This window comes from Tachyglossus aculeatus, chromosome 25 (genome assembly GCF_015852505.1).
Source record: "Tachyglossus aculeatus isolate mTacAcu1 chromosome 25, mTacAcu1.pri, whole genome shotgun sequence".
Taxonomy (NCBI): domain Eukaryota; kingdom Metazoa; phylum Chordata; class Mammalia; order Monotremata; family Tachyglossidae; genus Tachyglossus; species Tachyglossus aculeatus.
The window spans coordinates 12,585,594-12,601,033 of record NC_052090.1 but is presented as its reverse complement, the minus strand read 5'-3'; the positions used below and the strand labels follow the sequence as shown (position 1 = coordinate 12,601,033).

At 45.3% G+C, this 15,440-nt stretch overlaps 1 protein-coding gene across 1 annotated transcript in view; it reads left to right on the top strand.

The window, feature by feature from the left end:
• Window positions 1-14,495, top strand: part of PRKDC (protein kinase, DNA-activated, catalytic subunit) — a 123,168-nt gene extending 108,673 nt beyond the window's left edge. The window contains exons 77-86 of the mRNA XM_038766499.1: window positions 378-582; window positions 1,944-2,011; window positions 2,745-2,965; window positions 4,219-4,311; window positions 7,234-7,323; window positions 8,015-8,086; window positions 8,187-8,388; window positions 10,798-10,986; window positions 12,589-12,728; window positions 13,454-14,495. Of these exons, the coding sequence (XP_038622427.1) occupies window positions 378-582; window positions 1,944-2,011; window positions 2,745-2,965; window positions 4,219-4,311; window positions 7,234-7,323; window positions 8,015-8,086; window positions 8,187-8,388; window positions 10,798-10,986; window positions 12,589-12,728; window positions 13,454-13,658 (1,485 nt within the window). The 3' untranslated portion in view covers window positions 13,659-14,495. The remainder of the gene's footprint in view (window positions 1-377; window positions 583-1,943; window positions 2,012-2,744; window positions 2,966-4,218; window positions 4,312-7,233; window positions 7,324-8,014; window positions 8,087-8,186; window positions 8,389-10,797; window positions 10,987-12,588; window positions 12,729-13,453) is intronic.
• The last annotated feature ends 945 nt before the right edge of the window (window positions 14,496-15,440 follow it).

Sequence of the window (15,440 nt, the reverse complement as noted above, 5' to 3'; positions counted from 1 at the left end):
AACATACTGGTGATTAATTTTATGGGCACGAGTGGCAGACAGGCCCTCTCATATGGTGCACTAAGAGATTGTCCTGTGCTGTACACAAACGCCTGGCACTTTTTGATTCGGCCCCTGAATATCACGATCTTCCCAAAGCCTTGGGAAAAAAAAAAGAGCCATGTAGCCAGGGATTCAGTTCCATTGTATCGGCAGTCGGCAGTCCATGTGGCCCATGGAGGGATCATCATCATCATCAATCGTATTTATTGAGCGCTTACTGTGTGCAGAGCACTGTACTAAGTGCTTGGGAAGTACAAGTTGGCAACATAACATAATGGAGGGATGCCATTCTTGAACTGAGTACTTGTTATTCTAAGGCCAGTTGTTCATTTCAGGCTTTTGGGAGTGAGTTTGACCATCATTTTGGAAAAGGAGGCTCAAAGCTACTACAAATGAAACTCAGTGACTTCACCAGCATTACTAATTCCTTGACTAGCAAAATGAAAGAAAGCTCCAAGCCACCTGGAAATCTGAAAGAGTGTTCGCCCTGGTTGAGCGACTTCAGAGTCGAATTCTTGAGGAGTGAGCTGGAGATTCCTGGTAAGCAAATTCTGTCGCGGCCCTGAGTCTCAGCTAGCAAAACGTAGGTAAAGCTGCAGGTAGGAGTTGCTGAATACAACTTTAAGGTCTCCTGTGTGAATTTGAAGTTATATTCTGTTTCCCATCATTGAACAGTCTTTGAAAATGATTGTTAAGGCCTGCATTTGAGCCGTAATATTCGAACCCCTGGCCAGGCAAGGGCTAATTGTGTCTGGCCTCCAGTTAGTGGGTTGGTTCTCCCCCAGCTGTGGAGAATGGCTGTATGGAGAATGGAGAATTGCTCCCTGCACCCTCCCCTCAGTGGGTTTTGATGAACCTTGCTGCACGGGGAGCGGAGGCAGTGCCAGGTGGACTGTGACCGCCCGGGAAGTGATTATCTTCTTTGAAGCAGGCTGGAGGCTGGGCTCTTGGGAGCCTCAGATCAGGGAGTTGAGCTCAGCCGTAACAGTAATTGATAAGAGGAGAAATAATTTGATTTTATACTTGTCACATGAATAAATCAGCTTTAGAACTAACTCCATTATACTGCAGACATTCCTATGAGAGGTACTGGTATTCTCTCCATTTTATGTAGAAGGCAACTGGAAACAAAGATCTGCTTGCTGTCTGATTTTAAGAGAAGTTATGGCTGGAGCTCAGTCTGAGTCCCTCTGGGTATTTCTACTTGTGATTTTGAGTATGGTCTAACTCCTTCCCCTTGGCCTTCAAACATGCCCACATCTCACTTAGCTTAAAAAACAAAAACAAAACCCCCTGTGATGCCAGCCGGGACCTGAAGGTAACGACACGTATCCTTGTGCAGCATCTTCCTCCCCATCATCAGCTCAAAGACACTCAGGGAGACCACCCGCGCAACAAAGACCAAACCTCTTACCTCTCCCTCAGGAGGCTCTCTCCATTTGATCACATCACCCCCACCAAGGCATCCACTAAGAGAGGGTTCTGTTTGGATATGTTTTATTCAACCAGAGGAATCGGAAATGGCATGAAGAGTGAAGTCCCAGAAGGTAGCAAGATGGTGTCCCAGTACAACCCACCTTTCTTCAGACACTGGCCACCTCCATCCCCAGTAAAGGTCGTATTCCATTCTGGATGGAGCCCTCCAGGGAAACCCATAAAGAGTAGTTCAATTCAGTCATTTCTTTTATTGTAGGAAAATGAAATATTAAGAAATGTTCTATAAATTATCTAGACTGACTGCTAATTAGATCAATGTCTAATTTTTGACCGGAGGAGTCCTTGGGTAAGGCACTCTGCTTAAAATAAGTGTTCTTTGTCTTTCTAGGTCCGTATGATGGGAATAAATGTTCTGTGTCTTTCTAGGTCAGTGTGACGGGAATAAATGTTCTGTGTCTTTCTAGGTCAGTATGATGGGAAAGGGAAGCCACTGCCTGAATACCATGCAAAAATCACTGGATTTGATGAACGGGTAAGGTCATACGTTTGCTGCCCAAAGAATCTTGGATTTTTTGTGGAGAGTTAAGGCTAGATGTCATCAATTAATTAAAAAAACCCAGGTTATGGAAGATGCATTTGTTTCTGTCAGTAATTATGTTCTTAAATTCCTTATAATGTGAAAAAATAGTTTACATTCTTTATAAGCCCCAGGGAATGGTTCAGTTCATTTCCTGATTAGAAGGTGACAGTAACATATTGGTAGTTATTAGGGCAACAACTATAAACAATAGATTGTGAAAATATTGGTAACCAGGGCTCAAATGTTTGTTTGTTCCCAGAATCACCAAGAACAAAATCTTGCTGCCACCTGCCTTGCGAGGTCATGGTGCACAGGTGGCATCAATCAATCAATCAATGGTATTTACGGAGTACTTTCCATATGCAGAGCACTGTACTGAGCGCCTGTACAGTAAAACAGAGTTGTTAGATACGTTTCCTGCCCAGAATGACCTCCTGGTTGCAAACCCAGCCTCCCCCGCCACACTGTCACACCCACAGCCATCTTTCCCAGAATAGGCTCCATGATTGGGGGGGGTGGGAGTGGAACGGGCAGGCTTTCATTTAAAGGTGTTCTTTCTTAGCTGGAGTCATTTGCAACTTCATTCCGCATAACCAGCTGAAATTTTCCGATCGTCAGCAGAGCCCAGAAAACGTGAGCTATTGTGCAATTTGCGCCTAAAATTATTTTACTACCTTGCTCCAAGGTCAAAGTAATGGCCTCCATTAGGAAGCCAAAGCGTATCATCATCCGAGGCCATGATGAGAGAGAGTATCCTTTCCTTGTGAAAGGTGGAGAAGATCTGCGACAGGATCAGCGAATTGAACAGCTGCTGGACATCATGAATATTATCCTCTCACAAGATGCTGCTTGTAGCCAAAGGAATATGCAGCTGAAAACATACCAAGTTATTCCTATGACAACCAGGTAGGGTTCTTTGAATCCTCTCCTCCAGGAAGATGCACCATTGCTTAAAGTGATAAATAACCGTGCTATGCTTTTAAGTGCTAAAGTGGGAATATCACTTAGCTCAATTCTGACCTCAGCCACACAAGGCCACAGTTGAATTTTTGAAGCCCAAATCTGGTCAAGATGGAAGTTTTTAGGTAGAAGGAATATCAAAAGAAAATTCTTCCAAAAGGAGAATTTCTTTCTGTTTGACCACCTGAGGTCCGTTATTTAGAGTTATTCTCCGGTCCATGAATGTTCCAGGACTTCAGGTAACGGCGGGAGGGAGGGATGGACGGGGGGCAGTGGAGGGGATTCTTCATCTGGTCCAAAAGCTAAGACATTGGCTTTTGGATGATCACTCTTACAGCAGCCCCTGACTTTGTAACTTCTGGGCAAGGCTGTTGCAGTTTTTTCTACTTGACTCTTTTGGAAAGCTGATTGAAATTCAGCAGTCCAGTCATACATTTTAGCTTCATGTAGTGCTTCTGAGTGGTCTGGGTCAGCTCCCTTTTGCTTCTATTCGCAGTTCAAAATAGTCATGGTCACAGAGTAATTTCATCTCTCCCTAGGGAGAGCAGCATCAGGAGGGGGAAAGAGCAGTCAAGGAGTCAGAGAAGACACGTTCTAGTCCCTGCGCTGCCACTTACCTGCCATTGTGACTTGGGACAAGAGGAAATTGAGGCAAAGAAAGGATCAGTGACTTGCCCCAAGTCACACGACCTCTCTTTGTCTCAATTTCCTCTTCTGCAAAATGGGAATAAGGCCACCTGCCTTCCCCTTGCTCATGGGGATGTGGTGAAGACATAAACACTGTCTAAAATAAAGGTATTCTTTAAAGTCTGTAGACTGAAATGTGGGGCAGTGTTTTCCATGGGACTAGCCATCCTCTTTTGCCAGCCAAAGCTCTGTCTGATGCACTGATTATGTCTGAGTTGAGGAAATCAACTTTTTTGGGGCCTGATTGCCTTCATTTTTTATTTTATTTTTTTCCAAAAATTGTGCTACTGTTTCCTAAACTCAGATAATCCATTCTTTTAAATCAGAAACATAAATGCTTACTTGATAGCTTCCAAGAAGGGGAAAAGGTTAGAGTTTACTTCAAATGAGTGCTATTTATTTGCAGGAAGGAAAATCAAGTCTCATGGGTGGGGACATGCAGACACATGCATATTTTGGTACAATTTGTCTTATTAGCAAAATTACAACTATTTCCCATTTCATCTTTCCAGATTAGGAGTGATTGAATGGCTAGAAAATACCTGTACTCTAAAGGAACTAATTCTGAAGAGTATGTCTGAAGGGGAAAAAGCTGCTTATGAAAGGTAAGGCAAAGTTTAGCTATTGAACATGCTGTAGGTTTCAGGTTTGTTGCTGTGTTTGGAAAAAATGAATGTCCAGTTGCTTACAAATTGAGAGAAGCAGACATTGATGGAGACGTTTTAAGCAAACACAGGTAAAAAATACAATTTTCTGGTTTCGAGAAAAGATCCTGAACACATCTGTTTCTTGCCAGCAGAGTTGTACTTCCCAAGCGCTTAGTACAGTGCTCTGCACACAGTAAGTGCTCAATAAATACTATTGATTGATTCATTAGGGACTGTAGTTCCAACCCAACCAGAATGGATTTGACCTTGGCAGACATGGGCACTGCCTGCTCATGCTGGTCCAAAAACTCAGCAGTGGACCGGAGATCTGGTCTTTGAATGGGAATGCCAGCTCCACAATGTCTGTGACCATAGGTCACCTCTTCATCTTGGTTTCTTCAACTATAAATTGGGAAGAGATGTGAGGATTAAATAGTCAAAGTGACTATAGTAAAAGTGGGGGAAGGGGAGCTACCGGCCAGCAGCAGGTGTGCTTGGTCAGCAGAGGTTCCATTCCCCTTGCCCAGCTCAAAACACATCAAGAGAAGAGGGACTTTGGCCACTGCAGCCTATTCCCTTGTCCCCTCTGCCTACTGTTTCTATACAGGTTTGATATTAAGTATTCATCTAGAATGCTCTAAGGACTGGACAGAAGAGACATGGCAGGAGCCCCAGGCTGCATAAGGTTACAGTTGAAGGAGCTTCTGTTTCCGTATTTGTCTAATTTCAGTGGTAAGCCCCTCAAAGACAGGCATTGGGAACAGAGTAGAGCATTATGGGGTCATATCTAAGCAGTAATGGCCATCTTGGAGGGAGTGGTTTAACCTCTTTGCCCCTAAGCTCTTTGATTTGAAAATGGGAGAGAATGATATTGAGCCACCCAAAATACTTGGATGTACTAACTGATAATAGAGCGCAAAGCACTTTCCAAATACAAAGCGCTGTATAAATTCCAGCTACCCTTATCTTCCCTCTGCATGTTCAAACAAGACCCTCCCAATCACCTGTTTGTGACATCACCAAGGGATTTGTGGTTTTACAACCAGAGGATTTTGATCTTGGTTGAAAGAGGCAGGAAGGTGACTTGGACCGTAAGGGAGCGGCCTATTTGGAAAACTGGTTGGGTAATGAGTCAGAGGAAATCCTCCATAAATGAATGAAATGCAAATTTATATGAAGTTGGCTAAATGCTTATTTCTTTAGATTACATACATACTGCTGTTATGGACGTTTGGTGTCCACTTACTGCTAGAACCCCCAAGCTCAGGGGCTCTGCAAGGAGGGGCAGGCCTGCTGGGGCTAAGGCATTCCGGCAGGTGGACAGGCCCTGCTGAAATCCTCAACGTAACTGCAAAGACTGCAGTAGCCACCGAGGTAACCCTCTGCTAAAACGGGGCAGTCAATGTGGCACAGTATAGGCCCCCCACGGGTCATAAATAAACGTCTTCTTTGCAAGAAATATTCTGGGCATTGGCCAATATGCTGCAACCCTGCCCACCTACTCTGGTGGCACATTACGGGCTCCAGTACGAAGACAAGTGAGAGAGGATGAGTGGCACCAGGCAAATCAGTAGCAGCAGACTCAGTTCCTTTCACGGAGGTATCCAGCCCCAAGGTTCTTCCCTCATCCTCCACAGGAGCCCCCAGCAGAAGTACACGAAACAGAATGTCTCCTTTTTCCCTCCAACTTAGGTTCCTTAGCTTCCCTACCTGAAAGAGGGGTCAGTCATACATCGACCCAGCTAAAGTTACAAGAATTTGAGTCGTGTTAATTGTTCCAGTTTGGCATAGTGGGACTGTCAATCAGTGGTGTGTACTGAATGAGTAGAGAGAGCACTGAACTAAGCACTGGGGAAAGGACAGTATGACAGAGTTGGTACAAAGGGAGCTTACAGTCTAGAGGTTTGCGTTTTCGTGATTAGATCAGGTTCTACTGCATTGACAGCCAGCCAGGTATTGGGGGTTGAAAAAAAAAATCTTTAATTCTGCCAGACAGACCTGCAGGTATTAAGAGCAGGTTAGCAATACATAGCTACAAAAACACAAATCTTTTCCAGATCATAATCTTCACTAACATTACTTTAGCACTTATGCAGTGGGGTATTCAGGTTCAACCCCCCCCCCCCCCCCAAAAATAATTCTGAACAGGAAGTTTCCTTTCAAAACTCTTTCCCTGAGCAAATCTGGGCAAAACATCAACTGAAGGCCAGATTTTCCCACTATTAGGGTCATTAAAATGTATTAAATATCAACTTTCGATTTAAAGGGCACAGGCAGTACTAGAAAGGTGTAAAAAGAGAAAAACTGCCTAGAGTTTTGGAAAGTGTCACTTGCCTGTCACTTCTTACCCACTTGCACTCTCTGTGGGGAGTATTTGATTAGGCTCCATTGGCGGGATCTTTCCAACTGGGTCAGAGTTCAGTAGGTTCAGAGCTGAAGCGGCAGTCCGGGGAACAGTGACACCTATTTGCACATGAAACAGTGAACCATTGTCCCTGGCTGCTTTTCCTCTGGAGGCTGTGGGAGTTGAAAGTTACTCTTCCATGATTTCTTCTGTCTGAAATATACCGTTGTCCTGTGAATGAGCTGTTAAACAGTCTGGTTGCCCTCCCCACCCCCATTTGCCCTCTGAACCTGGTCCTCCCTGAGTTTAGCTCATCCCTAGCTGGACTATTCTAGATGACCTTGAACAAAGTACAGTACACAAATCAAATCTAAGTCAACCGTGCAGATCCCTAGGGATTTGAATCTTTCTGTCATCTTTCATTCAACTGATGCGTAACAGTGAAAATTTTCAAGGTTTTGCATACTGAAAACCTAAAACCGGGATACCTTCCCCTAAAAAGAGCTAATTTTTGCTCCTCCTTCTTGCCTTTTTAGCAATCCCAAAGGACCTGTTCATGAGTATGGTGAGTGGTTATACAAGATGTCCAAAAAACAAGACTTTGGAGCCTACATGCTTATGTACAAGTAAGTGTCTTCCTCCCCCTCTCATTTTTAGTTTGTGGGCAAAGTCTGTGTTGACCATGGGAGACTTTTAGTGAGACTGTGTTTACTGGGATCATGTAATAACCTCTGACCTACCTCAGCGGGGGAAGTTGGGTGTGTAGAAATGCATTTTCTGATTTCTAAAATGATACACTCTACTGCAACAAAAAAAGGATAAGGACTGAGTAATTTTCACAGCTTATCCTCTAGAAGAAAACATTCATTTCTACCCAAGTCATACCTGAGGTTTAAACAGCAGGCAAAATTGGAAGAATTTTTAAATTTATAATTATTAGGCACTTGAAATTACCAGTTGCAGTTCATTTGGTTTGTTCTCTGTCTCCCCCTTCTAGACTGTGAGCCCACTGTTGGGTAGGGACTGTCTCTATATGTTGCCAACTTGTACTTCCCAAGCGCTTAGTACAGTGCTCTGCACACAGTAAGCGCTCAATAAATACGATTAATTGATTGATTGATTGATTGCTGCCTGGATGCCTGACTTGCCTCTCCAGTCCCTGAGAATGCCCACTTGGACTGTGCAGTTGCTAGACCTCCGCAAGCTCCCCAGGCTCAAATAATATCCTAATTTCAGGCTTCAGCTAATAGCACTTCCAGTCCTTTCAGGCATCAGTTTCAATTTCAGTCAGGAGGGCTTCCTGTTATTAACTCGTAGGCGTGCTAGTCGCACAGAAGCCGTCACAGCTTTCAGAAACAGAGAAAGCAGAGTGCCTGGAGATCTGTTACGGTGAGTACAACACGCAACACGCGGACGTGGGCGGTCCCCCTGGGGTGAGACCACAGGCGCGGCCGCACTGTCGGTGACAACTGTTTCTGTGTTGCCGCAGGCGGGCCTTTGTCAAGATGAGCACCAGACCGGAGGCCTTCCTGGCCCTCCGCTCTCACTTTGCCCGTTCGCATGCTTTGCTCTGCGTCAGTCACTGGATTCTTGGAATTGGAGACAGACACCTCTCCAATTTCATGATTAACCTGGAGACAGGTGGCATGGTTGGGATCGATTTCGGACATGCCTTTGGATCGGCTACTCAGGTAGGGAGGCCCCCTCGTTACCTTTCGTGTACGCCTCCTGCAGCGTGGGGCTGTGCAAACGATGGACAGTGGAGCTTTACAAGGGAGGGGGCAGGGTGTGGGCCCCAATTTGCTTTCTAAATCAGTGCTGAGTCTTATAGCTCTATCTGAATAATAATGATAATACTGATGGTATTTGCCAAGCGCTTACTATGTACTTCCCAAGTACTTAGTACAGTGCTCTGCACACAGTAAGCGCTCAATACGATTGATGATGATGTGCCACGCACTAAGTGCTGGGGTACATACAAGGTCATCAGGTTGTCCCATGTGAGGCTCACAGCCTTAGTCCCCATTTTACAGATGAGGTAACTGAGGCAGAGATAATTTAAGTGACTTGCCCAAAGTCTCACAGCTGACAAGTAGCGGAGCTGGGATTAGAACCCATGACCTCCGACTCCCACTAAGCCATGCTGCTTCTGTTCCATACCCACAAGGCGCTTACAGTCTAGAGGGGAATTCTCATTTAGTAAGAGGTTCTGAGCCTTAAGACAAAATTTCATAGTTCAGTACCTCAAAATACACCAGCCTGAATCCCTCAAATCCAGTATCATTCATTCATTCATTCAGTTGTACTTATTGAGTACTTACTGTTGCAGAGCAGTGTACCAAGTGCTTGGAAAGTACAATTCGGCAGCATATTGAGACAGTCCCTACCCAACAGTGGGCTTACAGTCTAGAAGGGGGGAAACAGACAACAAAACAAGCAGACAGGCATCAATAGTATCAATATAAATAAATAGAATTGTAGATATATGCACATCATTAATAAGTAGAATAATATGTACATATATTCACAAGTTCCGTGGAGCGTGGCGGGGGGTAGAGCAGAGGGAGGGAGTAGGGGCGATGGGGAGGGGAGGAGGAGCAAAGGAAATGGGGGGTCAGTCTGCGAAGGCCTGGAGGAGGTGAGCTTTCAGTAGGGCTTTGAAGGGGGGAAGTGTGCTGGTTTGGCGTATGTGAGGAGGGAGGGCATTCCAGGCCCGGGGGATGACGTGGGCCGGGGGTCGATGGCGGGACAGGCAAGAACGAGGTACGGTGAGGAGATTAGCGGCATAGGAGCGGAGGGTGCGGGGTGGGCTGGAGAAGGAGAGAAGGGAGGTGAGGTAAGAGAGCGCAAGGTGATGGACAGCTTTGAAGCCAACAGTGAGGAGTTTTTGCTTGATAAGAAGGTTGATAGGCAACCACTGGAGATTATTGAGGAGGGGGGTGACATGCCCAGAGTGTTTCTGTAGAAAGATAATTCAGGCAGCAGAGTGAAGTTTAGACCAAAGTGGAGAGACAGGAGGATGGGAGATGAGAAGGGATGCTGATGCAGTAATCCAGTCGGGATAGGATGAGTGATTGTACTAACAAGGTAGTGGTTTGGATGGAGAGGAAAGGTTGGATCTTTATGTGAAGGTGAGACTGGCAGGTTTTGGTGATGAGTTGGATATGTGGGGTGAGAGAGCAGAGTCAAGGATGATACCAAGGTTGTGGGCTTATGAGACAGGAAGGATAATAATAATAATTGTGGTTTTTGTTAAGTGGCTTAGTATGTGCCACTGTTCTAAATGCTGGGGTGGATACAAGCGAATTGGGTTGGACAGAGTCCCTGTCCCACGTGGGGTTCACCATCTCAATCATGGTAGTGCCATCCACAGTGACGGGAAAGTCAGGGAGAGGACAGGGTTTGGGAGGGAAGATAAGGAGCTCAGTCTTGGACATGAGTCCTAGGTGGTGGGAGGACATCCCCGCGGAGATGTCCTGAAGGCAGGAGGAGATATGAGCCTGGAGGGAGGGAAAGAGAACAGGGGAGGAGATGTAGATTTGGGTGTCATCTGCGTAGAGATGATAGTTGAAGCTGTGGGAGCGAGTGAGTTCACTAAGGGAGTTAGTACAGATGGAGAAAAGAAGGGGACCAAGAACTGACCCTTGAGGAACCCCTACAGTTAGGGGATGGGAGCGGGAGGAGGAGCCCACGAAGGAGACTGAGAATGAATGGCCAGAGAGATAAGAGGAAAACCAGGAGAGGACGGAGCCGTGAAGCCAAGAAGCAAAACAACAAAACAAGTAGACAGGCATCAGTAGCATCAATATAAATAAATATTATTATATATACACATCATTAATAAAATGAATATAATAATAAATATGTACATCCATCCACCAGGAGCTCAGGCTTCAGGCATCTTACCTGTGGTTCAGCTCCAACTGACCCTCAACTGTAGTTTCTCTTAGTTCACCTGGAACTCAGACCAAAATATTCCAATCTGAAGATCGGTAATAAAGAAGAAACTAAAATTGTTTTGCCCCCAAATCCTTTCTTCCTCCCGCCTTTTAGTTGATATTCTCCACTGCGCTGGGCCCGTGTGCTTTTCCCTCTTTCAGTTTCTGCCGGTCCCCGAGTTGATGCCTTTCCGTCTGACTCGCCAACTCATTAATCTGATGTCACCGATGAAAGAATCGGGGCTCGTGTTCAGTGTGATGGTGCACGCCCTCCACGCTTTCCGCACAGACCCCGACCTCCTCCTCAGCACCATGGATGTGTTCGTGAAGGAGCCTTCATTGGACTGGAAGGTAAGTTTAAGCCGTCTCCTCTGTTCCAGAGTGAATGGCTAAGCGGCTTTGCTCCCACTTCATGCCCTGGGGGGAATTTTTCATGTTAAAGATTGGTTTAGTCCCGAGACCTGCTGGGCACCAGCAGTGTTTGAGCCATGCAGCGGGACCAGAGTCATGTCACCATATCCCCCATCTTGGCTGAGGGCAGTGCAACCCCCTCGCCCCCCGTGGGATCGGACAAGTTGAGCCTTCAGTGGAACCGATCCCAAAGCAATCCCGCCTTGCTTGCCCGAGCCACACGAGTGCTTTCCCGTCCTGTAGGGTTCGACTGGGACAAAAAGACCAGTGGCAAAGCCCCCTTGGTTTAGCATCTGAAGGGAAAACAAGTTCACAACTTCCACCTGCTTCTTAAACCTTCCACCAGGCTCTTATCGGGCAGACATATCCAGAGGCTCCTCTTTATGCAGGCCCAAATCGAATCAGATCAGGGATGTGCTTTATCATGCCCAGGTAACCATATTAACAGGGACCCAGTGTAGTGTCTATAGGAGTTGCTGACAGTAACAGTACTGAAAGAGGGTAGATCTACCTTAGTATTTCTGGGTCTGGGTGACTGATGGCTTGCTTCCAGTGGTTTTTCTAGGAGACTTCACTTTAGTTCTTCATTGGATGGTCACGGTTATCTCAGAAAATGGTCTTTGCCTCCTCATAAGGAACCTGTTTATGTGGTTCTGAAAAATTAAATGATTTGGTTATAGGCTGATAGGTGAATGAGTAAAAACTAATACCAACAAGATGCAGATTTCAGCTCAATCGTAAATAAACTATACATAAACCAGAGGAGCCTCAGAACTACCCAATTTATAATAAAACGCAAGCTACCCCCACAAAAGCAAAATCTCCTAAACTGATAACCTGAGCCCCAAAAGGTTGGGAGCCAGCTAACCGATACCCTCCTAATCAAACATGAAAAAGATGCTCTCGTTTCAGCACAGGCCCCCTACACCAAAGCCTAGGATTAGGTGGTATCTCTATTTAAGGTGTAATCTTTTACATAGACCAGCCCCAAGAAGCACTTAATATTGCTCTTTGAAATTGAAGTTTTCTGGGCATCTCTGTTTCTCTGAAATGAAAATGGTTGCTGTGATGGATCAAAGGAAGTAATACTGATTTCTCGAAGAAATAAGGAATTTATCATCACTGTTTGAGGTCTGTCTACAGTACTTACCGAGCTGCCACTGCCTGGCTGGGCTAGGCACTACCAGGCGTAACAGGAAGAAAAAGCCCTAGTTCCTGCCCCCAGGATTCAAGTGCAGGAAAAAGACATTTATCTGTCAACACCCAGGAAGGTTTATACCAACTGAAACATCCAGACAGCCCAAAGTAAGAAGGGTGGTTGGTGTTCCCTGGAGCCAGGTGGAGTGAATCTGAGCCATTCAAAAAGATTTTGAAGGAGAGGAAGAGGCCTAGTTTGCTGTAGGTGAGGAAAGGCTGGTTCGATTAATGCACTAGTCCTGAGCGTTGTTTGGGGAGTCAGGGATCTCAGGAAGTGGGCGGGGGGGACTGTTGCTATCATTAAGACTGAACAAAGCAGGGGGACTAAATGTTCTTTTAATGCAGAACTTTGAAACAAAGATGTTGAAAAAAGGAGGAACGTGGACCCGGGCAGTGAACACAGCAGACACCAACTGGTATCCCTTGCAGAAAATTAGTTATGCCAAGAGAAAATTAACAGGAACCAACCCGGCAATTATTACCTGGTAAGAAAATTTCTCTCAGTGCAGGCAAGTTTCCCAGTTTCCAGGTGCCTCAACAGTGTGCACTGGACCAGTCTGAGAAAATGACCCCCTTTTTCCCCCTCTCCCCTACCCCACCGCAAGGTAATGTTGGGCAGGGGTTGTCTCTCTTTGTTGCTGAACTGTACTTCCCAAACCCTTAGTACAGTTTTCTACACACAGGAAGTGCTCAATAAATATGAATGAATGAATGAATTCTCCTTTCACCTCTAGGGAAGGGATGGTCTCCACTTCTCCTTGTTCAGTGCAGAAATTGGGACTGGACCAGGCTGGAAGCAGGGAATCTTCTGGGTGTCAGCCGTTCTGTGGGTGGAGAGAGTAGTTTGAGCTGTTCCTGCTTGCTGCATTTCCTGCAGACCCTGGACTTTAGCCGAGCCAGCTCTCAAAGGAAGACTCTTGCTCTTGCAGGTGGAAATCTGCAGAAATGAGTCGTGAAGGAAGGGGAAAGATGAAGTTAAGGCTTTGTAATTGTTAGCAAAACTGGCCTGTGAAAAAACTCTCTCCAGCACAATAACAGACCGTTTTGGAGTGCGGGGGAAATATCTTTGGGGTATTTTCCAGCAGGTGTTAGATAAGCAAACAGATCTGCCTTGAGCAGCTAGGAATCCAAACCCAGAAAGAAAAAAAATATGAATGTGTGCGTTGGGGGTGGGGATTTAGGGTTCATTTCTACGTGATCTTTATTTCAGTGATGAATTGCGCCTCGGTCATGAAAAGGCACCTGCTTTCGAGGACTACATCTCTGTAGCCCGAGGAAGCAAAGACCACAACGTTCGAGCCAGAGAGCCGGAGGAGGGGCTTTCGGAAGAGCAGCAAGTCAAATGCCTCATCGACCAGGCCACAGACCCCAATATCCTCGGCAGGACTTGGATCGGATGGGAACCCTGGATGTAAACGTCGTAAGGACGATGCCAGGGATTAAAGTCATACAACGTAGCCTGCCAAGTCACACCATAGAAGCTACCGGGCCGGCTCACGAGAAGAAAGCTTGTCTTGGATTTCATTTTAGTGAAACGGATAATGCTGTATTAGACACCAATAACGAGGCAAGAGATATGTGTTTCTACCTGTACCTTCTGCATGGGCTGCCCTGAGTTGGTTGTCTAGGGGTATCCTCCAAGGTTTTCCCATCCTCACTTTGAGAAGTTTCCTAGAGAAAACAATGAGGATTAAAGTTTCATTTTCAGAGCTGTGCGGGAACACTGCAGGAAGTAAGCCATCATTGCAGGAAATAAGCCATCAGCGGGATCAGTAGATCAATATGGTACCAACTCTCTGTGAAAATCAGTTCACCAGCATAAGTGATTTACGGTTGAGGTTTATAATCTTTTATGTTCCCATGGCAAATAATGAAACAACCGTAACAGTGAGCCAAATTGCCTACAGCCCTTCTTATTTTTGATCATGTGTTTACATGTGGCTATTTTTTTCCGCTCTTATTCCTTGCCAGTTCCCAAGCCGTAAACCTGGCCGATTGATCACTTCTAGAAAGGGAAAGAACTGTATTTTGCAGAAGTTACTATTAGTACTTTACTCCATGGTGTTAAGAAGTCTCACTCCGCAGCAGGCTTTGCTCGCCCCAGTCTGGCAGATAATGCTTCAGGAGGCCAAGCCCAATGTAGGTGGATAAAAGTGCTATGCAATTCTCCAGAAAGTCATATGAAAAAAGAACAGTCCACTGTATCAGGAAGACAGATTCTCCCTAGCTCCCTGACCTTCCGGGGCTGCCGTTTTGGGAGGAACCACTGAGACTGAAGTCTTATCTATATAGCAGATGTTGTGCTGGACAATCACTTTTTTTATGGCAGTGCGGCATTCTGATGGTTTGTTCAGAAGGTAGTAATAACTAGAAGGTCTGAACAATTATATCAATACGTAAAAACTTACCTAACAAAATAAATGCTCATCAGATCTGGTATTAAAAACTAGTTTGTTTTTTGTTTTAAGGGTGGTTTACATTATGTACCTAGTCAGTCAAAATAGTTCACCTTGAGAGAAATTTGAAATGGAAACTCAATCTAGAACATGGATATTTTAGTGAGCGTTTTGGCTTGAGCACAGAAAACTGAACAGAGCTTGGTTCAGTTGTGGACTGATTTGTCTCAGAATGAATGAATTAAATCACGGGTTCTGGTTTGTCTTGTGCAGATTGGAAGAACTGATGCAACCTTCCGTGATTTTTTAACACCTGGTTCTATCCAAGTGATAGCTTTGACTTACCATGTAACGTGAACCCTCTGGACTTTGGGAATCGTTTTTATAGTGCGGTTCAATAAAGTGACATTATTTCAAGTAATCTGGCTGAAAGTGTTTTAAGACCACCTACTTAAAAGTCACCTTATAGCTAACTGGGAGTAATAAAAAGTTATCTGAGTAGCTCACCAAATGTATGGAAATCAAATGGCCAATCTGAACAAGATGATAAATTGCCCTTCTCACACAGTTATACAGTATGTATAGGAACTTTGACCTGTAATCAAGAAAATGCAATTTAGCTTGGCAGTTTTTCCTGAATGAGGCTGTTAGATTTTATGGGGGCGATGGGGCCCTGGCTAACCGTGGGTTGGGAGCTGTGGGAGCAAAGACTCTCTACACTCCACAGTTTTTTGACACCCAGCTTTGCTCAACTCAGGTCTCTAAATAAAAACCCGAGCGTTTCTGAGCAAAGCTAAAAAG